Source organism: Mastigoproctus giganteus, chromosome 7 (genome assembly GCF_048544385.1).
Source record: "Mastigoproctus giganteus isolate SK-2022 chromosome 7, ASM4854438v1, whole genome shotgun sequence".
Classification (NCBI taxonomy): Eukaryota; Metazoa; Arthropoda; class Arachnida; order Uropygi; family Thelyphonidae; genus Mastigoproctus; species Mastigoproctus giganteus.
Window position 1 is genome coordinate 140,761,426 of NC_143581.1, and position 27,596 is coordinate 140,789,021.

Genomic DNA, 27,596 nt, shown 5'->3' on the forward strand with positions numbered 1-27,596 from the left:
TGAAGCCTGGGCACACATTCTGCATGAATGTATAATTTATGACATCCCCAGAACACAGCTAATAGCACAGATTGGCCCCTTCCCAGTGGAGAAGAACATCTATTCATTATAGAAGAGGAAAATTATAAAGCCTCCACACAAAAAGTATTCGAAATGTGCAGAACTATCCAAAGAACAGAAAATTTGCCCCCCCATCAATTAAACAATAATCAATAGTTAAAACTGCCCACATCCCACCATGCCCAGATGACTTAAACTGCCAGGATGGCATTATTCTACACCCTGACAGAAACCTGACATGACAAAACCAGATTGACTTGGATACCCCCCACAAGGACTACCCTGATATGTGTGGGAACCTGGGGCCCTACACCAAATAAGTAACCATGCAGGGAAGGAAGATGCACAGGAAGCAGATTAGCTGAAAAATATCAGTAGCTCGTAGCAAGGGGATGCAATGTAGAATGAAAGAAGAATGAATGAATGAAAATGAATTACAGGAATTAATGGTAAGAGAGAATAAATGTCAGTTTTGGTGAGAGAAAGAGTGACTCAGCATGAAGGAAAGAGTGAATGAGTGTTATGGGGAATGGGAATAAGTGGAAGGGCAAATAATTGGCTGAAAGAATACAAAGTTAACAATAACTTACATTACTTTATATATACTAACAAACATTACTAACAACACAAACACTATCACTGCATTTTCCCCTGGTCTGCAAAAAACGTGTGGCTAGGGCAGCACCACAACTGAAGAATAACAGTAAGTCGAGGTGGCCAGAGAGTGCAGTGCAGAAAGCAAGATTCAAATAATGAAACGAAAGCCAGAAGAATGAATGAGAGTGTAACTGTGTGAGAAAAACAACACAAACCATAAATGTTACAGTTAAGTACACACTAACCCTATTTTTAACCTTTTATATTCTTTCTTATTTAGCTTAATTATTAAGCATTAGCATTTAAATTTACATTAAACATTGTTGCACCCACAAACCATAAATGTTACAGTTAAGTACACACTAACCCTATTTTTAACCTTTTATATTCTTTCTTATTTAGCTTAATTATTAAGCATTAGCATTTAAATTTACATTAAACATTGTTGCATATCCAAATGAAATCGCAAGAGGTGCTAAATACTATGATGGAGGACTTTCAGGATGCATTCAAACCATGGGAGAAACACTTGGATCGGTGTTTACACTCTCAAGGGGACTACTTCGAAGGTGACGGTGGCGAATAAGACCCAGGGCGAGTCTAATTTATTTTCGAAATAAATTTCAGGAACTTTTGGGTAGCACCTTGTATTTCTTTAATAAAGTGATGGTAAAGAAATGAAAGTTGTACATGAAGCCCCCAGAAAGTCATCAATCATTTTACTGAACTGTAAGAGATTGGACACCTCTGGAGTAGAACAAGGATAAGCAATCTTTCAAGTGTAGTGCGGGAGAGTCACTCTTGGGAAAGATAATGGGCACCGGGTGTACCGTGGTCTGGATTTTGTACTGCACAGTGGACTGAAATCTGATCTATATATGGAAACAATCTGCTGATAATTTGCAGGTAGTTTCAGATGGTCTTCGCTGGCACAGTACTGTGGTACGGCAATCCATTTACTGTATAGTCTATAAAATCAGAGGGCTAGCACCATACCACGAAAAGCATCCCCATATTATCGTACTTCCACCGCTGCAACACACAAATGGGATGATGCAGACCATATGAAAGCATTCTCCCAATTTCTGCCATCAGATTAAAACAGCATATATAACAATTGGTCACTCTTCCAGTGTCTCTACTAGTACAGCAGCATAACTTCCTAAGCAAATTTTGCGATCACAGATTTATCTGGTGCAGCTCATTTAATAAAACCAATCCAATTCCCTGTGTGTGGCAATCATGCTGCCAGCAGCCTTCTTATGTCCCTGTTCCTTCTAAGTGATTCTGCTACAGTTATCGTGGCGATTTTTTTTTGTTCTTGTGTGTGTGTTCTGAAGCCTCTTTCTGTCAAAATACATAGTTGGCATGGGCATCCGCAGAGAGGGGCAAACGAGGCACTTGCCCCCCCATGGGATCGAGTAAAAAAATTCCACAAATTATAATCATAAAAGTGATTGAGATATATAACCTTACACTGTCAACCATGGGACGCTTTGTCTGCCTTAAAATTTAATTAAGGGTTGGCCGGGTAACCATAGAACACATGTTTCATCTATTGCAACATTAAAACATGTGTTCCTGTTTTTGGTTTATTTTTTCTGATTTGTGAAAAAAAATGCTCATTACTGTTGTGAACAGCAACCAGTTCGTTTGCCCTCTGTGTCTAGTGAGTCACTGAGTGAAGTTTGAATTGTAAATTTATAGTGAAACAAATTTAAAAAGAAAAATACATTTTTAAAAGGTAAGTGTATGTAATTTAATATTATTTTACTTGTTAAGTTTTATGATTTTTTTGCTTTTAAACTGAAATAATTTAATTTAGGGTTTTGGGATTAATTAATTAATTGATTTTTAATTAAATATGCCAGTCAATTTTTTGTATATGAAATTGTGCTAAAAACTGTATTAATTTCAAATACTTTTTTTCCAAGAATTAAATATCATTAAAATCGATGTAAAATGAAAATGATGTAAAACTATTTATAGTTTTATTCTTAAAAAAAAACGTTTTCTTATTTGTGTTTCACCTCTTTCAGAATGGATATAAGGAATTTTTTTACTTCCCAAGAAAAAAACATACAAAAAAGACGTAATATAGAAATTGAGCAGGAAAAATGTATGCCTTCGGATACACAAGTTGATACGATTCCTGGAACATCAATTCAAAATGATTCTGTCGAGTAAATTTCATCAAATAATTTATTAGCATATGATATTGGTTCTTATGTTGGAGTTTCTGCTATAACACCAACTTTCTAAAATTTGAAATCCTTTCTAATACTTATGTTCCCAACAAGGACTATGGTTTCAAAAAAAGATTCTTCTGGAAAGAGGCAGTTTAGATTGGAAAGCAAGGCAATGGGGATTTCCAGGACTTCTGCGAGTCATAGTAGAACAAGTAAATACACGTGCTGTGTTAACTAAGAGTAGAAACAGTGCATGTACGCCCATGCTAGGAGTATAGTTAATAAATTTGATGAGCCTGAATTGCTAGTGTACAGGAAGGATAGACAGGACAGGAAGGGACGAGGGCTTAGGCTGTTAGTTAAGAAACACAAAATCAAAGCATTAGCAGAGGCATATGATGTAAAAAAGCAAGCTTATGCAGCATCAGCCAAAAAAAAAAAAAAAAAAAAAAACACACACCACTCCCATTTCACCCCTCTGTTCATTTGAAATACCTGTCCAGCTGAGCCATAAATTTATTTAGGCTATCAACTTCCACAACAAGGGATGGAAAGTCTGTTCCACCAATCAACTACCCGCTGGCTAAATGCAAATTTCCGCACATCTATCCTACATCTGCCTTTCCACAATTTGAATTTATGCCCTCTCAGGTGATTATTCTGAGCAAGAGGCAGAATCCCATCACCATTCAGCATGCTCAAACCATTCAAGGCTTTATACACCTCTATCAGATCACCTCGCCGGTGCCTAGTCTCCAGACACTGTAATTTGCAAAACTTAAGCCTTTCTTCATAAGAGCACCCCTTTGTTTCATTCACTAATCTTGTTGCCCTTCTCTGTACTCGTTCCAGCATCTCTACATCCTTCTTGAAATGAGGCCTCCATACCTGTATACAGTACTCTAGGTGTGGTCTGACCATTGCCTTATACAAGGGAATAATCACCTCCTTATCCCTGCTAGAAAAATTCCCATATATCATTGATAAGACACCATGAGCTACTCTTGCAGCCCATCTGCACTGCTCAGAGAACTTCATATCTGCCTGCACAACCACCCCCAGGTCCCTTTCATTCTCTACCACTGTCAGTTTAGTACCACAGAGTTGATACGTTGCTCTGGGGTTGCTGTTACCCATATGTAGTACTTTACATTTGTCAATGTTAAACTTCATTTGCCACCTCTCAGCCCATCTGCTAAACCTTTCCAGATCCTGTTGCAGCAGCATAGCGTCAGTAGTGTCCTTAACAACCCTGCCAACCTTCGTATCGTCTGCAAACTTGGACATTAAGCTTGATATACCATCACAAATATCATTTTTAAATACAGAAAACAATAATGGACCCAACACTGAACCCTGAGGGACTCCACTAATAACATTAGTCCACAATGAGCAGTGTCCATTGATTACCACTCTCTGCCTTCTCCCCCTCAACCACCCCTTTATCCATAGCAGCAATTTGCCTCCAATGCCACACTGCTCCAATATGTGCAGCAGTCTTCCATGTGCGACAGTATCAAAAGCCTTTCTAAGATCCAAGTATATAATATCAAAGTTATTCACTGCAACCAGTTCTTTTGTGACTGCATCATAGTATCCAATCAAATTGGTCAGGAAAGCCTTCCCCTTAACAAAACCATGCTGTGTCCGAGCTATAACTAAAGTCTTGTCTAGATGATTCTGCAGTGCTTCTTTAACCAGTGCCTCCATTAATTTTCCTGGAAGAGAAGTTAAACTCACAGGTGTATAATTACTTGTGTCAGCCTTCGATCCTCCTTCGTGAATTGGGATCACTTTTGCATATCTCCAGTCTATGGGTACCTCCCCCCGAGTCCAAGGAAGCTCTCATAATTATGGCTAAGGGTTTGCTTACTTTCTTTGCCACCTCCTTTAATATAACTGGACAGATCCCATGCACTCCCAGGTGCCTTTCTTGTATTTATCTTCAACAATTTCTCCTCCACTTTACTCCCAATTATTACAAGATTATTTAGCTTACTGCCAGAGTTGAATACACCTCTGGCATTCCCCTCGCTGAATAACTCCTCATGTGTGAATGTCAATACAAAATACTCATTTAGTTTGTTAGCTACCTGAGCAGGATCATCAACAGTTGAACCATTGATGTCAAGTGGACCAATCTGATTCATCCTCTTCCTTCTAGAGTTTACATAAGTAAAGAACTCTTTGCTGTTTTTCTTTGCATCCTTTGCCAAAGATTTCTCGTAACCTGCCTTCGCCTGCCTAACCTCCCTTGTAACTTGGTTACAGATCAACTTATATCTATCATAGGCTTCTGTGTCACGTTTTAATTTATATGTATCCCATGCATTTTTCTTCTCTGCTATATGTCTCATTACTTCATCTGACATCCATTTAGGCATAAACCTTGAACAATATTTCTTAGTTGGTATGTAAAGCCTAGTAGCTTCCAAGATAAGTTCTTTGAATGCTTCCCATTTTGAATTTGCTGTTGGTAACATCATCAGTTGGTCCCACTGTATAGAATTTAAATACCGTCTCAGACCATCGTCGTCGTCGCCTTTACAAAAGCAATAACCCTTTCCTTTACCCCTGATGGTAGTTACCTCTTTGAGTAAATCCCACTTCAGCACACTGTGATCACTGCCACCTAGTGGTTTCTCTATCTGCAGATTCTTAATGCGTGAAGAATCACTACTGATAATCAAATCAAGAGTATTACTCCTTCTAGTTGCCTCCTGAACATGCTGATGCAGAAAACAATCATCCAATAAATCCACAAAAGCCTTGCTAGTGTGTGAGTGACCAACCCACAAATCCCAGTCAACATCTGGGAAATTAAAATCATCCATTATAAGTCTCTGATTTACTGGCCCATTCTATTTCACTGTACAGTTTCTTATTATACTCATCAGAGTCATTAGGCCTATTGCACACTCTTACTCTCAATTTTGATCTCCCAAAGCTTATGTCACAACAAACTGACTCGACAGTGCACTGTCCAGCGATGTTGACTGGCTTCACTTCCTTGGATTTTATGTGTTTCTTAACTAATAGCATAACCCCTCCTCCCTTCCTATCCTGTCTATCCTTTCTGTAGACATTGTACTCCCCAAATTCCAGTTCTGCAATCCTTATATCTGTGTGATAGCACGTCTATGATATCCCAACAATATCCACCTTTGATGCTTTGAACAATACCTCAAATTCATCAAATTTATTTACCAAACTCTTAGCATTGGTGTACACGCAAGTATACATGCACCTGTTGTTTTTCTTAGCTACCCCAACACAACCCATGTGTTTTCTTGTACCGCAATGACTCCCAGCAGTCTCTGAAATATCCTGCATCTTGTTTTCCAGGCTTCTGCACATTCCAATAGAAGCAGTGCAAGAATCACTTTAACCTCTGCCAGTGGCTACTGGCAATCTATTATTCCTTGTATCCCCCCCAATCTAGCAGTTTTTCGACCCACCTAACACTACCTCGATAGCATCAGCAAATATTCTTGCACCCTTTCTATTTAAGTGTATCCGATTCCTGTAGAAGCAGTCCCTTCTGTTAACAAGTACAGGCTGAAAAAAATTCTACCCCTTGAGCCTTGCACAATCTTTCCAGAGCCGAATTGATCGACAAGGCTCTCATTATATACTCCCTCCTATCGTGTCTGGGCAGAATTGCAGACACTTTCAAATTTAACCCTAATTCACGGTTTTTTTCCAACAGTGACATGTACTTGTTAAGTAATTCTGCCAGTCTCATATTAACACAGATTGGGAACACAGTGATCATCTCTCGGGAAAATAAATACTGACTGCTGAAGGGAACCATGGCACCATCAACATTGGAATTAGAGAGCTGTTTTATTAGATCAGTAGTTCCAATCTTCTCTTTATGATCACTTGATTAATAACAGCTTCTGTGAAAAACTCACTAAATAATAATAGTTATTTTTTTCAGCAAATCTCAAAAACTTTTCAAATGTGTTGTTGTTATTTGGTTTTTAGGAGCTTCGTTATTTGGTTTTTAGGAGCATTAGCAACTAAGGCCATATTGCTCCGGGATATGCGGTGGTCATTCCTTGACCTTTCCGCATACTCCGTATTTGGTGGTGACGGGCTCGAACCCCGGTCTAATCAAGAAGCATGTGCTACGCACTGCTGCTCCTTCCCACCTGGCTACGGAGGCGCCCATTTTTTTTTTTTTTTTTTTAGGAGCATTAGCAACTAAGGCCATATTGCTCCAGGGATATGCCGTGGTAATTCACTAATTTTTCCACATCCTCCGTATTTGGTGGTCACGGGCTCTAACGCCGGTCTAATCAAGAAGCATGTGCTACGCACCGCTGCTCCTGCCCACGGAGGTGCCTTTCAAATGTGTAGAATTAGGTGAAAACAACGTCTTAGTAACACATGAAATGAAAAACTCATTTACATTAAAATCTGCACTCTGATACAGTCATAAATTTTTAGTTTTGAAAAATAGTAAAAATTACAATATAATTCTTGAAACAAAAAAAAATATGTAAACCATACCATTTAACTAAAAATTAATGAGATTCGCCAGTTTATTTTGAAGAATATAGTGCTTTCAAGTTCAGTTCCACAGAAAGGAAATAGTCTTAAATCAAACTCTCCACACTTGGGGTATTTTGACTTTAAGACATATGCTGAAAATGTTCTGTTGGTACATGTATGTCGTTTAAAAAGGGATAATAAATTTAACTTTTTTTTTTTTTTTCACAAATCAAAGGGTATTTTTGGCTTAAACTGAACTAAAACAAGTTAGGTAATGTATGCAATTATTCTAAATTCAGGAAAGTTTGGAAGGTCTCCTGAATTCAGGAAAATTATTCTAAATTCAGGGATTTTAACTTTCCAGATATTGACTGGAACTTGTGGGTTGGTCATTCACACACTAGCAAGACTTTTGTGGATTTATTGGATGACTGTTTTATGACTGGATGACTCATTATATGCAAAATACTATGCAGTATTTTGCATATAATGAGTACTCTGAACTGAATGAGTATTTTGCATCTATATTCACACATGAGGAGTTATTCAATGAGGTAAATGCCAGAAGTTTATCAAACTCTACCAGGGAGCTAAGTGATTTTGTAATAACTGAGAGCAAAGTGGAGGAGAAATTGTTGAAGTTAAACATAAGGAAGGGACCTGGGGGTGGATGGGATCTATCCAGTTATATTAAAGGAGGCAGCAAAAGAAGTAAGCAAACCCTTAGCCATAATTATGAGAGCTTCACTGGACACAGGGAAGGTCTCCATGGACTGGTGGGGCTCAAATGTATCACCAATTCAGAAAGGGGGTTCAAAAGGTGACACAAGTAACTATAGACCTGTTAGTTTAACTTGTGTTCCAGATAAAATGATGGAATTACTGGTTAAAGCATTGCAGGATCATCTAGACAAGACTGCAGAAATAATTCAGACACAGCATAGGTTTGTTAAGGGAAAGTCTTGTCTGACAAATTTGATTGGATATTATGATGTGATTACAAAGGAACTGGATGCAAAAAATAATTTTGATATCATATACTTGGATTTCAGGAAAGCTTTTGACACTGTTGTGCATGGAAGACTACTGTACAAATTTGAGCAGAATGGTATTAAGGGCAAGTTACTGCAATGGATAAAGGGATGGTTGAGTGGGAGACAGCAGAGAGTGGTAATAAATGGACGCTGCTCTACGTGGACACTAATGTTATTAGTGGAGTCGCACAGGGTTTGGTGTTGGGTCAACTGTTGTTTTATATATTTATCAATGATATTGAAGAAGGTATATCAGGCTTAGTATCAAAGTTTGCAGATGATACAAAGGTAGGCAGGGTTGTTAACAACAGTAAAGACAGTATGCTATTCCAACTGGAGCTAGATAAATTGGGCAAATGTGCTAAGTGGCAACTGAAATTTAACATTGACAAATGCAAAATACTGCATTTGTCAATTAAATGGGTAGCAATAACCCAAGAGAAACGTACCAACTGTGTGGTACTGCACTCAGGGAAGTGGAAAGTAATTGTGCAGTCAGATTGGTGGAACAGGCTTCCATCTTTTGTTGTGGAAGTTGATACCCTAAATCAATTTAAGGCTGAACTGGACAGGCATTTGGAACGAATGGAGGGGTGAAATGAGAGGGGTTTTTTTGGCTGATGCTGCATAAGCTTGTTTTCTCATATCATATGCCTCTACTAATGCTAACTTTGTTACACAGTACAGAATAATTAATATGAATTATATGCAAACTTCAACGCCTCCGTAGCTTAGTGGTCAGGAGCGGGAGTGCAGTAGCACACGCTCTTCGAGTAGACCGGGGTTCAAGCCTCTGACTGCTAACAGTCGATCAGGCAACCCGCACTGGACCAGCGTGGCAGATTATGCTCCATTTCCCTCAGCATGAATTGTTAAGGAGGCTTCCATCCCTCAAATTACAGTGGTACCGTGGATTGCGAGTAACTTGGTCTGCGAGTGTTTTGCAAGAAGAGCAAAAATTTTTAATAAATTTTAACTTGATAAACGAGCGAGGTCTTGCAATACGAGTACAGTCAGTCCTCGTATAACACGTGTTTATACTAAACGAATTCGATCATACACAATTTATAAATAGGGGAACGATGTCGTATATAACACGAACCAAATTCACTTATGCATGATTCGTCTTTGTGTTCATAAGAAATGGCAGTCGAACACAGAATCACCGCAACTGAATGCAACATGATAGGAATGAAAAGAAGATTCTGAAAATGTATTTATGTGTTTTATATCAGTGAAGGGGAAACACATTTCACCATAATAATGTCAAAACCAACACAATTCCAGCTAACGGTATAATCGCAAATGCAATTAGATCGAGTTTACTACCAGTTTATAAGATTCCACTGGCAGAAATGCAACTGGAAATTGTTTTTATTGTTTTATGGTAGTAACCCCTAGAAATGTGCTTTAGTAAAATGTGAGGTATTAAGTATATCTCTGCTTTAACGGTGTTGTTTATTCAGTTGCTACACGCGCACAGCTTTGTTTATGTGTATCAAGTGTACCTCCTCATTTTGTAATTGTGCTTTATTCCCTAAAAATTGTCTGCCGAGCGTCATGTGATCACATGCTGATCAGGTAATCGTCCTGCATGTTCGATCTCAGTCGACATACCCCATTCGTATACAGTCAACATTGTAGTGAACATTCGTGCTAGCGTTGTGACCTCGTGTATGTGCGTAAAGCATTTTTTTAATTTTGTGTTCAAATGTAGTGACTGTTCTTTATTAACTGTACACTACGAAAATGGCCCCAATGGAAAAAAAAGGGTTGAAAAGGAAGGCGGTAAGAATGAGATGATTATGGTAGAAATTAAGAAGGAAATCATCGGGAAGCACGAACAAGGTATGAAAGTGGCCCCCATCGCAAGATTTTATAAGAAGTCTATGTCAATGATTTGCACAATATTAAAGAAGAACTAAGGGGACTAGATGTAGCAAAAGGAGTCACGAGAATATCAAAGCAACGGCCACGTATTCTGGAAGATGTAGAAAAGTTGCTTTTGGTGTGGATAAACGAGAAGCAACTAGCAGGTGATACTGTGACCGAGAACTTGATCTGTGAGAAGGGAAAGGCCTTGTACGCCGACCTCATAAGTAAACTGCCAGGTACATCTACAGAAAACGAAGAAGGCTTCAAGGTGAGCAGGGGATGGTTTGATAACTTTAAGAGGAGAAGTGGCATCCATAGTGTTGTGAGGCACAGAGAGGTTGCGAGTTCGGACGCTAAGGCAGCTGAGGTGTTCGTTGCTGAGTTCCAGAAGCTCATGGTTTCCGAGTGTTACCTGCCGCAGCAAGTTTTTAATTGCGATGAGATGGGGCTTTTTTGGAAAAAGATGCCAACGAGGACCTACATTACAGCAGAAGAGAATGCAACGCTCGGTCACAAGCCCATGAAAGACTGTCTCGCTCTCTTGCTGTGTGCTAATGCAAGCAGTGATTTCAAAGTCAAGCCCCTGCTCGTGTATCATTCTGAGAATCCACGCGCCTTCAAGAAATGCAAAGTGCAGAAGAGCCAATTAAACGTTATGTGGAGGTCCAACAGCAAGGCTTGCGTCACTCTTATCTTGTTCGTTGAGTGGATCAACGAGGTCTTTGGTCCTGCAGTGAAGAAATACCTTTTAGAAAAAAAACTGCCACTCAAAGTCTTGCTGGTTATGGATAATTCTCCTGCTCATCCTCCAGGCCTTGAGGACGACTTACTGGAAGAATTCAAGTTCATTAAGGTCAAGTTCCTTCCTCCCAACACTACTCCATTACTCTAGCCCATGGATCAGCAGGTCATTTCAAACTTTAAAAAGCTTTACATCAAGGCACTATTTCAGCGATGCTTCAAGGTGACCGAAGGAACTAACCTTACCCTCCAAGAGTTTTGGAAAAATCATTTCCACATCGTAAACTGACTCAAGATCATCGATAAAGCCTGGGATGGGGTCACCAAGAGAACCCTCAATTCTGCTTGGAGAAAACTGTGGTCTGATTGCGTTGAGAGGTTTGCTCATGAACAGGAGCTGTCAGTTGTCGATGAAATTGTGTCCTTGGGGACGACCATGGGACTGGAGGTGAATAAGGACGACATTCAAGAGCTGGTGGAGGAACGTGGCCAGGAGTTTACAACCGACGAACTGATGGATCTGCATCGCAAGCAACAGCAAGAGGTTATGGAGGAGATCTCGTCTGAGGAGGAAGATAAAAAAAATGGAGACATCCCTCTCTTCAAATGAGATTAGGGAGGTGTGTAAAATGTGGGAATCAGTGCAAAATTTTGTAGAAAAGCACCACCCAAATACAGCTGTGGCAGTGCAAGCGATGAATCTGTTTAACGACAATGCAATGTCATATTTCCGTGAAATCCTTAAAAGGAGGCAAAAGCAAGTGTCATTGGATAGGTTCCTTGTTAAAGTCGCACAAAAAGAAAAAGTCAACAGATAGCAGTGATTCCGTTAGTGACAGTCTTCCTACCCAATAATTAATAAATTCATTGCTTTATGTATATTAAATTTAAATATTAAAAATATAAAAAAGGTATGTATGTATTTTGTATTAATCATTTTTACAGTATATGAATATTTTTGAGTTTTGGAACAAATAATCTGGGTTTCAATTATTTCTTATGGGGAAATTTGCTTTGATATACATGTGCTTTGGATTGCGAGCACATTTCCGGAACAAATTATGCTCGCAAACCAAGGTACCACTGTATATGCAAACAAAAATTTGGTAAATGGCATCATTTTCACTTTATGGTTCTACAGTTCTTACCCACATTTCAGTTTCCTATAATTTATTAAAATCTTTAAAAAATAAAAACAGATTATTATAGGTAGTTCAAGACTATGTCAACCTACATTTGTTTAGGCTATAAGCAAAAATATCCATTACTTTGTGCAGAAGCAGTCAAAATTTCTTATCTTCTTTTCAACCTAGATACAGAGTAAGAGAAAGTATTCAACTAATGCATGGTAAAGTCAAAATATTACATTAGGCTTAATGCAGCAAGTGGGTTCTAGAAATTGGCCTCTAAGCAACAAGGTAAAGGTTTTTCTCCTTGTCAGCAATTACCACCTTGTCCCCTACACATCTTAATAAATAACTTAATTATTTATTAAGAAAAAATAATTACTACAGGGACTTCTTTTGTTGTGACTATTTATAATTTCCAGTTTAGGACCACAGTTAAAAAAAACAAAAACAAAAAAAAAAAAAAAAAAACATAATGGATACCCCAGCATCACATTCACCTTAAAATGGAATGGAAATTTACTTTTCTCTACTATTCTGTAACTCAGAAAAATTAACACAAGTAAGCTTATACCCAAAAACTCCAAGTCAACCCTGGAGAGATGGCAACTCAAACAACCAGTATTCAGAAGGGTTCAGATTTGGGCTACGTGGTGGTTACTTTCTTCTCTTAATAATGCAGTAACTCTCTGAAAAATATGTGGGGACACCCCATGTTAAAAGTTCACAGTCCAACCCCCCCCCACTACCATACACATTCAAGTCCAGAATACTGTATCATTATATGGACATGTGTCCATTTATTGATACAGTAATGAAGTGTCCATTAACAATTCCTTCAAAAATATGGTACAGTTATGAAAGTGGATAATCAAACGGATAATGATACTGTTCCCTACTCATAACATAATGGTTTTTCAGTTACTGTAGCTTTTCTTCAGCTGTTAATATGCACAGTTATGCTAATTAACAGTATTGTGAAGATCATTATATAACTAGATTGCATTTTATAGTCTGCGGTCCGCTTCAGACTATAAAATGCAATCTAGTTACTGTTGGTTATATTCAAGCTGAGCAATATAAGGTGTGCAAATTTCAAATGGAGAGCAATAAACTCAAACTCTTTTGAGCTTATAAGGGTGCAATTTCCAGGGTCTTGGAATTTTGAATATAGATGTCTCAAATATATTTAAGCTTCTCGATCTCTTCTTTTCACTTTTCTGCATTCACCAAAGAATGAAGTTGAGAATAATTTTTTTTGCAGTTCAAATCTCAACAATGGTTTCTACTTGTATCAAGGTATGGCAACTCTTCATTTTTTTTTTTTTTTTTCCTATTTTTTAAAAATCAGAAAAATGTTCAAACTTTTAATTTTAGTGCTTCATGGATTGAACTGAGAAGGCACTTTACTTTTCTTCATTCTTTGTTCTCTTCTCTTCTACAGGCTTTGAAAAAAACCATAGCATCCTTACCCTTTTGATAATTAGAGCAGACAAGCAAACTACATTTTCACTTTGATAATTATTGTATGTATTACACTTCATTACATGTATACAAATCACAACACACAATGTTTACCTTTGACAATGGTTTTTTTTTTTTTTTTAAGCAATATACATAAATGAAATTTGCATATTCTCATTTTCCTTTGAAATCCTACAATGAAACCATTATTACTGTTAGATGTCACTATTATTCAGAGCAAGCACAATTCAAAGCAGCTTTTTTCTGAGAAGCAAATCAAATTAACCAAATTAATATATGTTAAATACTTAGTCCTTTACTTGTTCTTAAAACCTCTACTTCAGATTTAACCAGGTTCTGTGTTAGCTTTCTTACACTCTAATGTCACTGGTGTTAGGGGTAACAAATTTTTCTTATCCAATCACTTACTCCAACCATTTCCAGAGTAATGGAGAAATCTGTCAACCCACACACTACCTTGAACACTTCCATTACTCCAGGGGCTCACATCTGGTGAGTATGGGCTTGGCACACCCAGGGTCCTGAGCTGGATATCATCATTCTTCTCTTCTTGGTGATTCCCTTCTACTTTTGACTGACACTCTCAGGAACTTTTTTTTTTTTTGGCTGGTGTAGCATAAGCACAGTCGTTCTTGCACCATATAGCTAATAATAATAATAATCTGATTAACAATCACCAGCATGGATCATCCATCAGTACTGATATACTGGCATACCTTTGGTTTATATTATTCATCTGTTGCTAAATTCCATGGAAAATCTTTTACACTCAAGCAGTTGCTCTAACATTTTAAATCTTCAGATTACATCTGGCAAAGGCCTTGTAAGCAAGCTCCATATTATGGTACCTTTCAACTTTTGCAATCAGGCAGCCAGTCTGATTACTCACTGCACATGCTGGCTGATGGCTCTGTCTTCTAACTGGAGTTCAAGGTTCTGGTCTATCACCCACTGCTATATATTGATTTCCAACTGAGAGAAAATATTCATTCTGCTGACAGTACACTACATTTTGCTTTGACAAATTCTATCCTAAACAAACAACTAGTTGAATATCTACTACTAGTTGCTTAAATGGTGATCTCCAGTGCAGAAAAGGAAATTCAATTCAAAACTTTCTGAAACCCTGTCCTGTCTCAAAAAAACCCTTCAACCAACAGATTTTTTTTTTTTTTTTTAAATGAAAACTACAAACATGAAAGGTGTTAGAATCTATGGTACCTAGTACCACACATGCGTTGAAGATCAAGAAGATGAATGAAAGAAGATACCTGTTGTTATCAGACTTGAATTTCTGTAGACTGTAATTTTCAGAATATACACGTGAAAGGAGGTTGTTGCAGAAAACAAAGGTTGGAAGGAATAAAACAAGGAAGAAAAAAGATTATTCTGTGAATTTGAAGTTGGACAGTAAAAATATGCTGACTGATTGTAGCATATGTTTGGACTAGTTTGGAAGATAGAGAAGGAACCATAGAAGCTAATTCAGAAAAATAGTGCCCATGGAAGTATCTACAGAAAAAGCATGAAACAGAAACACGAGGACTATGAGACAGGGAGTGGCGAGACTGTAAGAGATGGGTCATTAATTAATCTAACTACCCTCTTTTTAAAGGAGTCCAGGAGATTGAGAGAGGTTATGGGAGCATATAGAAGTTATGGGAGAGGTTATAGAAGTGGGAACAATATTTCATGATAGGGCAGATTTGGGATTTATTAAGCATAGCTGTTTAAAAGAAAAGTAATGTAAAAAGTGAAAGGGAAAGCCTAGTTTTTTTAGATGCAGAGAAAGCAATAATTGTGATGTACTTATGCTAAGTTGTCAGGGCAATCCCCAACAGATATGTGATCTTGTACAGAAATCTGAGTGTCGTTGAAGATAAGCATAAGAGCACAAGAATCCTTTTTGTGACATATAAGACAAGATTGAGTTTTAGAAGAATTGAAATTAACTATGTTTTCTTTGCCCCAATGGAGAATTACCTGGAGATCAGCATTTACGGAATTGGTAGTGGATATTTGAGCAGTTGAAGCTGTTTGTGCAGGGCAAGGTTCCTCAAACTGGAAAGTGGAATGCAATGTGCCATCATCAGCAAAACTATGGATAGGATTTCCAGTCAATAAAAGAAAGTCACTTTGAATAATATAAAAAAACAAAAAGAGTGAAAGAAAGAAATGAACCATAAGGAGCACCAGCATTAGTGAAGAAATTAAGACAGAGAACCATCTACCATCACCCACAGTGAGAAAACTGGAGACCCAATTACAAAAAACAGTAAGATGGAAGCTTATTTAGAAGACCTTTATGACAAACATGGCAAAAGCATTAGAAATATCAACTGCTTAAGTTGTTGTTTAACACATTTCCACTGAATTTGTCCACAGATGGATAACATAAGCCAATATATCACGAGAGGATTGATACCGACAGACTCAATATTGACAACCGTTAATCAGATGGAAGGTTAATGGATTTCTCCATTACTTTAGAAAGAGTAGAAACGCTATAGAACAATAATTGGACGGGAAGGATTTGTTAGTTTTTAGGAACTGATTGTATATGAATAAATTTCCAGCCCAAAGGAAAAACAGCAGTGGAATAAGAAAGTGTAAAAAGGTGACACAGAACATGAGTAAGCCCAGGAGCATACATTTTGAGAATAAGTAAAGAAATACCATCAGGACCTGAAGCTTTCTTGTCATTAAGGTTGCTCAAAATTCTTCTGACATCCTTTTGACAGAATACCACAAGAGGCATCAAAGGGAGTGTACTGAGCATGGTAACAGGTAGTTTAACAAGATCATTCATACAAGGATTAGAAGAAAAGTAGGATGCTAGCAGGTCAGCTTTATCTTTAAGCTGAGGTGGCAATAGGACCATTAAATTTTAACAGAGCTGGGAGTAGAGATGGACAAAAGTTGCAGCCAACAGCTTTGGCAAGAAACCAGAATGCTCGACTACCATTTGGATAAGAAACGTTTCCTACTCTTAGCCTGTTCAAAATCTACTTTGGACTGATTAATAACTGCTTTACAATAGTTGAGAGCTTTGGTATAGGCAATAAATGAACCTGAAGACTTGGCTGAAAGCCAGCTGCGATATGCAGCTGGCTTTCAGCCTGATTTCAGAAAAGCATTTGACTCACCCACGTGAGTGGTTACTTTATAAGCCGGAACAGGTTGGAATGACAGGGAAAATCTTTAGATGGATAGCTGGATGGCTTCAGGGCAGGAGGCAGAGGGTTGTGATAAATGGTGATTCCTCAGATTGGGTTGATGTAAGAAGAAGTGGGGTTCCCCAAGGATCAGTATTAGGACCACTGTTGTTTTTGATTTTCATAAATGACATCGATAAAATTATAGAGCATGATGTCTAAATTTGCAGATGATGTAAAGATTATTAGAGCAGTTAATGATCACCGCCAAGCAGAGTTTCTTCAGAGTGACCTATACAGATTTCAGGGATGGTCAGAAAAATGGCAGCTATGCCTTAATCCAGCAAGGGAACAATAACCCCAAAATATCTTGTACACGTGGAACTAAAGCCGGTAGTCGAGAAAAGGGACTTGTGTGTTATGATACTGTCAGAGATGAAGTTCTCCGAGCATTGTAGATAGGTTGCAAAGGAAGGTGCACGGTGTCCTATCGATGATTTATCAAACAATTGCTAGTAGAGAGAGGGACATCATAATCCTATTATATAAGGCCACACTTCGAATATTGTGTTCAAGTATGGAGACCGCACCTAAGAAAGACATTGTAACTCTTCAAAGGGTCCAAAGACAGGTAATTTGCCTGATGAGATTGGCAAAAGGCGTCCAATGAGGAAAAACTTCGAATATTGGGTTGCAGAGCTTGAAAACTAGACACCTTAGAAGAGACTTGATTGAGGTGTTTAAGGTTCTGAGAGGCATAAGTAAAATGAATGAGGGCAAAATTTTCACGGTTATAAATGATTCTAGAAGTAGGGGCCATAATTTCAAGTTGGGGGGGGGGAGATATTTAGACTGGATTGCAGGAAGTTTTATTTTAGCCAGCAAGTTATAAATTACTGGAATAAGTTATCTACATGGGTGGTAGATGTTGACAGTTTGGGAAAATTCGAAGGTCAACTGGACAATTATCTATGGGAGGAGGGAAACGCATAGGTTGTCTATTTCCCTTTCTCTTATTAATTATTTATTATTAATTTTCTTCTTTTTATTATTATTTTTTATTTTATTTATTTATTATTTTTTTTTGGCTGGTGCAGCGGTAGCCATAGGCTTCCTTGCACCATGTAGCTAATACTAATACTAATTAGTTACAGCCATACTAGAAAAAAAAAAAAAATTTTTTTTCTTTTTTATCTAAGAAAAGAGTATGATTAGAACATGTGCACTACTTATTTACCACAGTTAAAATAATGCAGTTCCACTAACATGCATCACACTACGTTATGAGATAAAATATACATCCAAATCACTGATACAAAAGGTTCAGAATAGTTGAAACTTACAAATCTTTAGCTAAATTTAGAAGTAAGCAAACAAATGTGACTAGGTCTATTAAAACAATTTTCTGAAAACAATTTAATATGTTAATTAAGTAAAAAAGCAAAATTTTTCCAAAAAACATCCATTTCCAAGAGCTGAAATTTTTTCAACTGCCCAGTTTATAGCATCAAACCCAAATTTGCACAGTTTCCACTGTTCTTCCTGGTTTGTATTGATATCATCTTCATCAGCCCAAAACAAATCCATCTTCTAAGGCTATGTGTACAAACTTTTTGATGTGAAAACATCTATGGCAGCACTAGAGTAAATTAATTGGTTTCCCCCCCCCCTTTGGTAGTTATTGGCGCATCGGCTTCTGTGGCCATAATGCACCTCCCAAGGTTTTTGCAGTACTTTGATCCAAGCCCGAGGCGGGATTCGAACCCGCGACCTTTGGGTTGCCAGGCAAGTGCGTTACCCACCCGGCTAGCCCGGTCAGCAAATTAATTGGTAACGAAAATTTTCTTACGGTAACGGAAATGATGCAATTGACGTCACTTCCTAAATGGTGCTAACTCAGCCACTAACACTGATTCGGTAGAGTAAGTAGTTAATTCAGTAGAGTAAGTTCGTACTAAGATGTGGAAATGTCACTTCCTAAATGATCCAACTCGGTCACTAACGTTGATTTGGTAGAGTAAGCAGCGGGTAGTAATATTATGCAAGAATAAAATGCAGACTTTAATAAAATCTGCTTCTTAAGATTTTGATCAACATCAACCTTCTAAGTAGCGTAAGTAAGTTTCGATCAAACAGTCCAAAAATTTAAACGGTTTTACTCTAGTGTCGCCATAGATGTTTTCACATAAAATTAAACATCTTTCGTGCGTACAGGGTACACACACTACTTTCTTTTATGCAACGCTTTTGTTAAGTGGGAAGTCATTACATAAACAGACTACCCTGTTCTTCTTCACTTATTTTCAGTCCTTCCATACCACTTTAATTTTTCAGCAGTAATATTAATTCCTATCAATGTAATATTAAATTAATTGTAATTAATGTCCTCCTTGGGGGGAGGGTACATATTTTCAAATAAAACCTACTTTTACTCCGAGACGTATTTTATTCATAATTTTCATGACCTGAGTGCAAGTGCCTTTCAACAACAAACCAGGAGAAAAAATAAATACCTATTCATAATCATTTCAACTCGTTTGCGCCGTTCCATTTCCTTCATATCTTGCTCAATATCAGGAGGACGCCACATCTGTCGCTGACTTTCTGGATCATCTGGATCGTATGTCTCAATTAGTTTAGATTCATTTTCAATAGAACCATTCATCTTCTCTTCTGTGTCTGACATCTTGGAAATCTTTATGTTAACTTCCTGAAAAACAAAGAATGTTCCCAATTTTAGAACACTTATATTTTGTACAGTGTTTTCAGATGATAGTGACAAGCAAAACTTACGTTTAAACCAGTAATTCAAAATATTTTACTTTTGAGAGGAGAGATCTATGTTTAATAATCTATATCAGTAACTGTGAAGTGGGATATTTAAAAAGATAATAAATGAGAAAAAAATCTAATTTTAAAATTAACTTAATTTCATTTTATCTTTTAACATATATCACATAACTGTCATTTTATCTTTATCACATTAAATAAGGAAAAAAATATAAAGTGAATATTTGTCTTTATAGTATCAACAATTATTCTGTCACCCTTCTGTTTGAGTGTATCCCATCCCTGTAAACGTAGTCTCTCTCTTATTAAGAAGCTTAGAAAACATCTATGCTATGAGCCTTGCAAATTCTCTCCAGGGCCAAAATGATTGACAACGCTCTCATTCTTTATTCTCTCCTATCATAATACGTTGGCATTCGAGGTGAGCGGACGCGCTTAGACAGGGCTCCTCAGTTAAGTGGTTTCTTTTGGATAGTGCTTTTAAATATTTGATTTATTTAGATATTGTTGGATTATTTTGTTATAGGTTTTCCTGTAACTGTTTCATTTTAATAATATTATAGATATAATTTTTTAAAGTTACTTTCATTGATATTTATTTAATTTTATAATGGTAGTTACGAGATCTGCCTTAAACACGTCACAGGGTATCGTGACTCACACGGAAATAGCAGATGGCGATTTATGGGTGAGTCATGAGTTAATCCGTTGTGGAACCTGTGGAATGTTTTCCAAGGTCTACCTGGTGACTAATCCTACCTCACCTGGGGATTCTTTTCTTTGTGATCAATGTAAGGAGTGCACCGATCTTAAATTACAATTTGGTGCACTGATGGAACAATTTGAGTCCCTGAAAAAACGAGTGCTTGCCCTCGAAAATAATGCAACTGGGAGCTCGTCAGGGACTCAAAACTCCAGCAATCTACCAAGTGATGCACACCCGATTCGAGCCTCAAAACAGAAAAACCAAGTGCAAACTACTCTGGTTAAAAAAGGACGTTTTATTAGGAGACTCCATTGTCAGGGAAACGGGGAATATTTTTTGTAATAAAGATAGGTGGAGCAGAACCAGGGTATATCTGCCGGGACCAACTATTCATGATGTCACCAACAGATTGTCAGATTTTAAAGGGGGTAAAGAAAATATTATTATTCATGTGGGGACAAATGATATTAAACGTACACGATCTGACGATTTGTTGGAAAAATACAGGACCATGCTGAGGAAATGTCGCAAGCTAGGCCATAAAGTCTATGTGTCTGCAATTCTGCCCAGACACGAAAGGAGGGATTATATGTTAAGAGCCTTGTGGATTAACTCAAGACTTGAAGGAATCTGCAAGGCTTTAGGGGGTAAATTTCTGTCAGCATGGCCCACACTTGTAGGTAGAAGGAATTTGTTTTGTAGAGACGGGATACACTTAAACAAAGTTGGTGCAAAAGTTTTTGCCAGTATTATTGAGGATACCTTAAAGGTTCAGGGAAACTGCTAGTTAGGGGGGATGTGGGTAATACTGACACGCGTTTATCTGATAATATTGGTCAATGTAACTCTTGCACATACCTTAAGAGTTCTTATCTGTTACCCCAACTGAATGTATTATCTAGATGCTCTGGGGGCAAAGACGTTTCACATGAGCGGGTAGCTAATATCAGGGAAGAGAGCCTAAAAAACTTCAAGGGTTGTGTTAGGGTTGTTAAATATACAAGAACAGTAAATATTAATTGTTTATACAGTAACGTTAGAAGTGTCGTCAATAAAATGAGCGAATTCGAACTGCTGGTTAAAACAAGTAACGCGGCCATAATAGGGCTTACAGAGATGTGGTGCCACCCGGAAATTGGAGATGATGAGTTCCAGTACAGCTTGTATAATGTATTTAGGAAGGATAGGTTAGATAGAAGGGGTGGTGGGGTAATGCTTCTTATCAGAAGCAGCCTGAGTGCGACGATAGCTTTCCCGGATTCAGACATTTCACATACTAGTATAGAGTGTGTATGGTGTGAGATAGTTGGAAACAAAGGTATTATGCGAGTAGGAGTAATCTACAGACCAGGTGATTGTGAAGATTATGACAAAAGCCTCTACATGCAAATGGAATGGGCAAGTAAGCGTCAATGCCTTATTATGGGCGATATTTCAATTTGCCTCTAATTGATTGGAGTAAATGGGAAGGAAACTCGACATGGGGAACAAAACTTTTAAATCAACTAGATGACTGCTATATCCTGAAAAAGGCCTCTGAGGTTGGGAAAATTCATATTTTAGCATTAAATCAGCTCACACACCAACCATAAGAATAAGTATTTACTGTAACTAAAATATTTACATATTAAAATAAAATAAAATAACTATTTACAAAAACTGCTATTATATTAAATTAAATACATGTAAAAACATTAAAACTGTGATAAAATCCTTAAGATAAAATACACTAAAATAAACCGGATTAAAAGCGATAAAAACAATAAAAGTCTCTGGAGCTTTCGGAAGCATCGGCTTCCTTCCTCAGCAGTAACAAAACTTCCTGCAGCACGTCCATATATAACAGGCTCACGGTACCTATACACGTGGTGCAGTCGGCGCATGGTCTGAACTGGAAGCGGAAATAGCTCGGGAACGTGTTAAGCAGAACCGTTCATCCGTACTTAGGATGATAGTTTCAAACAGAGGATGCATACGCATACCTCTGTCCCTATTCATAATATTGTGGTCGGATGAACAGATTCGTAAGCTCTCGAGCCATTTACGGTTCCAAAACCCATGCGCTCGATCCACGATAACCGCATCCTCTGGGGAAATTTGATGCTGCTTCTCCCAAAAATGTTCGGCCACAGCAGACTTATTGTAATCAGCGTTTTTTATAGCATTTGCATGCTCCCCCAGACGATCCTTGAGCCGTCGTTTTGTCTCGCCCACATAACATTCCCCACAATCCGGGCATTTTATCCTGTACACTACTCCACTACTCAGTTCCTTTCCTATTGGGTCTTTTACCTGAGACAACACTGTGTGCAACCTCCGCCCGGGAAGCTACACACAGCGTGTTTTATAACCCCGCAAAACTCTAGCGAGATGCTCAGTAACGCCCGGATAGTAAGGAATGTATGCGGTAGCCACAGGAACAAACGGTTCCTGACGGTTAGACTCTATTCCTTTACTAAATCTGTCTATGATCCTCTGGGGGTATCCGCATTTTCTAAGGTCTGCTGTGACTCGTCTAATTTCACATTCTTTGTCCTCAGAGGTGGTGCAGTGTGACCCTGCTCTATCTAGTAGAGCTTTCACTACACTATTCTTATGCTGCCCAGCTTGTGCTGAACTATAATGGGTGTACTGGCCTCTGCACATAGGTTTTTTAAACACAGAAGTTTTGAGCCTAGGGCCTACCCTAGAGACCAGTACATCCAAGAAAGGAAGGGTACCTCCTGTTTCCACTTCTGAGGTAAATTGTATAAATTGGGAGAAGCTATTAAGCCAATGAAGTGCATCATCCTCTCTCCCCTTCTGGACCACGGTAAAGGTATCATCAACATACCTTTTCCATTTCTTTATGGGAAACTGACATCCACTAAAAATCCTGTCCTCTAACTCCTCCATGGCCAGATTGGCCACGATGGCGCTAATAGGAGATCCCATGGCTGTGCCGTGAACCTGTTTGTACATAACACCTTGGTACACCATAGTGGTGCTGGCCAGACAAAGTTCCACACCCGAACAAATATCCTCTACATTTAAAAGCGATCTATTACTCAAAGAGACATCATTACTCAAAGATTTTCTAACGCAATATATTCCATGTTTAATTGGAATGCATGTGAATAGTGACACCACATCAAAATAAATCATGCTCTCGTTTTCATTTATAATCAAATCTTTCACAAAATTCACAAATTCTTTACTGTCTTTTATGACATAGTTGGACTGGCCCACTATAGGCTAAATCAATTTAGCCAAATACCCTGAAAAAGCATATGTGGGGCTTCCTATAAATGATACAATAGGTCTGAGTGGGACTTCTGTCTTATGAGTTTTTGGAAGTCCATAAAACCTCGGGAGTTGACATCCAGTAGCATGTAAGAACCAAAAGGTCTCCCTGGAAATCTTCTCTGCCTTTAACCAATCCTGTACCAGTTTATTAATGCGCCGCTCTAGGCCAACCAACGGGTTTCTCTGAGTAACTTTATACGTATTATTGTTCTGTAAAAGGTCCATTGCTTTTTTGTGATAGTCTTCTTTGTTTAGGACAACCGTCGATCTGCCCTTGTCCGCAGGTAAAACCACAATTCCATCGCCTCTTCTCAGTTCATTCAAGGCTTTTCTTTGACTAAAGAAAAGATTCGGAGATACTTTCTTTACCTGGCTCAAAATAACGGCAGATTTAACCCGGATCTCATTAGCTAGGGCCTCCGGTAGCTTGCTGATGGCCCGTTCAATACCCATTGCTATCTCCGCAATGGGAGGTTTGGGAGGTACAAGCGTAAACTTAGGACCTAAATTTAAAACTCCCTCTTGCTCTTCCGTAAGTTGCCTATTACTCAAATTGTAAACAAAATGAGTACTTGTATCGCTACGTTGTACTGTACCTTCTCCCAACAACCTATTAAACTTCATAATCTGCCTCTGTACACCTTACATTACCTTACATTGCATTAGTAGTTGCATTAGTAGAGGCATACAATGCAAGAAAGCAAGCTTATGCAGCATCGGCCAAAAAAACAAACCGCTCCCACTTCACCCCTCCATTCGTTCCAAATACCTGTCCACCTCAGCCTTAAATTTAATTAGGCTATCAACTTGCACAACAAAAGATGAAAGTCTGTTCCACCACTCAACTACCCGCTGGCTAAAGGCAAGCTTCCGCACATCTATCCTACAACTGTCTTTCCTCAATTTGAATTTATGCCCTCTCAGGTGATTATTCTGAGCAAGAGGAAGAATCCCAACAACATTGAGCATGCTCAAACCATTAAAAGCTTTATACACCTCAATCAGATCACCTCACAGGTGCATAGTGTCTAGACACTAATCTGCAAAACCCAAGCCTTTCTTCGTAAGAGCAACCCTTCATTCCATTCACTAATCTTGTTGCCCTTCTCTGTACTCATTCCAATAGATCTACATTCTTCTTAAAATGAGGCCTCCAGACCTGTATACAGTACTCAAGGTGTGGCCTGACCATTGCCTTATACAAGGGGATAATCACCTCCTTATCCCTGCTAGAAAAAATTTCTGTATATCATTGACAAGACACCATGAGCTACTCTTGCAGACCATCTGCACTGCTTAGAAAACTCCATATCTGCCTGCACAGTTACTCCTAGGTTCTTTTCATTCTCTACCACTGTCAGTGTAGTACCACTGAGTTGATACGTTACTCTGGGGTTACCGCTTCCCATATGTAGTACTTTACATTTGTCAAAATGAAACTTCAGTTGCCACCTCTCCTCCCATCTGCTCAACTTTTCTGGATCCTGTTGCAGCAGCGTACTTTACTATCAGTGTCCTTAACAACCCTGACAACCTTCGTATCATCTGCAAACTTGGACATTAAGCCTGATATACCATCATCAATATCATTTATAAGTACAGAAAACAACAATGGACCCAACACTGAACCCTGAGGGACTCCACTAATAACATTAGTCCACAAAGAGCAGTGTCCATTGGGTTAGCCGCTTAATCGGGCCAAAATGCACTAGTCCCGTTGTGTCCCAAATAACTGTAATCGTCTGTATCTGGATCTTAGAAAGGCTCTTGATACTGCTGCACAAATCGGGGCAGTATCAAGAGCCTTTCTAAGATCCAGATACAGACGATTACAGTTATTTGGGACACAACGGGACTAGTGCATTTTGGCCCGATTAAGCGGCTAACCCAATTATCCGAAGTTTCACGTAAATAGTTAAAAATACAAAGGATGCCCACTTTACAATTGGTTCACTGTACAATCAAATCACGTTATGATGGACTCACCATAGTAAACTACTGTTCACTATACGATGTGTAGTAAGCGCCGGTCATTGCGTTCGCAAATTGAATTTTAATTCTAATTAGCGAAAATAGGAGGAATATTATCCACAGGCTATAAAAGTAAATATATATTAAGCACAAATTTACCCTTTATTACCTTACCAAATAAAAAAATTAAATATGTGACAATAAGAAGAATATACATGATAATAGGAATAATTAATACATTCTGTAATATGTACATACTAACTAGTTGACATTTCTGTTCACTGACATTTGTGCGTGGTGGTTAAAACTGAAAACAGTAAAAAGATAAGCAATCAATGACAAAGAACACGGAACACAAAAATTGCAAGTAACATGATATGCGCAAGTGAGACCAGCTGTGGGTATTATCGCAAATTCAATAAGATAGAGTTTACTATCCATTTATAATAGATTGTACTAACAGAAAAGCCCAATAAACAGGTAACTGCTAATTGTTTTATGGTTGTGACCTCCAGACATCCGACCGAACCATGTGGTACGGTCGCAGACAATCATAGGGTAATCTCCAGTGCTGCGGTCTCCTGCCCCGATTATATGGCATGTTGTCCCAATTAAGCGAATTAAACCATGGCTAATTTCTCGATTGGAATCTTTTTTTTTTTTTTTTTTAAGATTTGCCCCAAATAAATAGCTGCCCCGATTAACCAGAATCTACTGTATATGATATCAAAGTTATTCCCTGTTTGTTATTTGGTTTTTAGGAGCATCAGCAACTAAGGCCATATTGCTCCAGGGATATGGCAGTGGTCATTCCATGACCTTTCCGCATCGTCCGTATTTGGTGGTCACGGGCTTGAACCCGGTCTAATCAAGAAGCGTGTGCCACACATTGCTGCTCCTGCCCACGGAGGCACCGTTATTCCCTGCATCCAGATCATAGTATCCAATCAAATTGGTCATAAGACTTCCCCTTATGCTGTGTCCAAGCTATAACTTAAAAACATATATATGTGTATTCATTCACAAAAAAAAAAAAAAAAAATGGCAATTTTCATCAGTTAAGATGACATTTTACAGCACAGCCTCCCTCTGCTTTTTTAATAAACATCACAGCACTGACTGTTGAATCATACCACTGTTCAATATAATGCAAAGCTGTATCTAAGATGTTTAAGATTGCTGAACAAGAAATTTTTTGGCTCTGGATTCAATTCAATCTCTCCATATTTAGATTCATCCATTTTTGTCAGGGTGGCTATATTATCTGCATCATCCATAATTCCATTTTCTAACAAATTGTTGCCAATTTGTTTAAAAACCATTTTGAATCCATCATTGTATATCTTCTTGTTGTAAATCTTTGGGACCATCATTCCACCTGAAATCAGTTAAGTTACATTATTTTATCTTCTTTATAGTTCAGGACTCTCATTAGTGTTGTCAACTTTGGGCAAAAAAGTTTCCTCTAAGATTTAGTAAATGTTGAACTTGGAATTTCATTCCATGCTAGTGTGCTGTATTGTAACAAGTCTGATATTTGTAGCTTTTTTTTTTATTCTCTTTTTAAGACATTCTAGAATCGCTTAATCCATAGGCTGGATCAACGATGTTACATTCTGTGGCTGGATTGAGGATGTGACTTTCAGTGCTAAAAACATGGCCTTTATGCCACCTTCTTTAAATTTCCTCGCAACTGGGATGTGAACGAGTTAGAAGTTAGCGCAATTATTTCCTTCAATTTAATTACAGAAGTAAAAATTCATAAAAAAATCCATTCTTTAAACACCACATCACCCATCCATGTTGATTTTTCTGAGTGATTGCAAACTGGTAAAGATGAACATATTTTTAAATATCTTCTTAAATATGTTTTAAAATATTTTTGAAGTTTTCAGTACAAACAACAAAAAAAAAACTGCATTTGAATTCCAGTTGGATTTCTTTGGGTGGCCACCATGATTCTCTCTCTTCGGGATTTTTTTGTATCCTAGTACTGCAGGCTCTGCTTTTTTTTTTGTCATCTTATAATTTAGATTCTATAAATTTTTCTCTGTTCATAAATTACCTTAAATCTGTAAATT

At 38.0% G+C, this 27,596-nt stretch overlaps 1 protein-coding gene across 4 annotated transcripts in view; it reads right to left on the reverse strand.

The window, feature by feature from the left end:
* LOC150083232 (protein hu-li tai shao-like) overlaps window positions 1-27,596 on the reverse strand; it is a 346,406-nt gene that overhangs the window by 278,086 nt on the left and 40,724 nt on the right. For all 4 annotated transcript variants that reach the window (XM_090377923.1, XM_090377924.1, XM_090377922.1 and 1 more), the window contains exon 2: window positions 19,277-19,473. In XM_090377923.1, coding sequence (XP_090234049.1) covers window positions 19,277-19,449 — 173 coding nt within the window. In that variant the 5' untranslated portion in view covers window positions 19,450-19,473. The remainder of the gene's footprint in view (window positions 1-19,276; window positions 19,474-27,596) is intronic.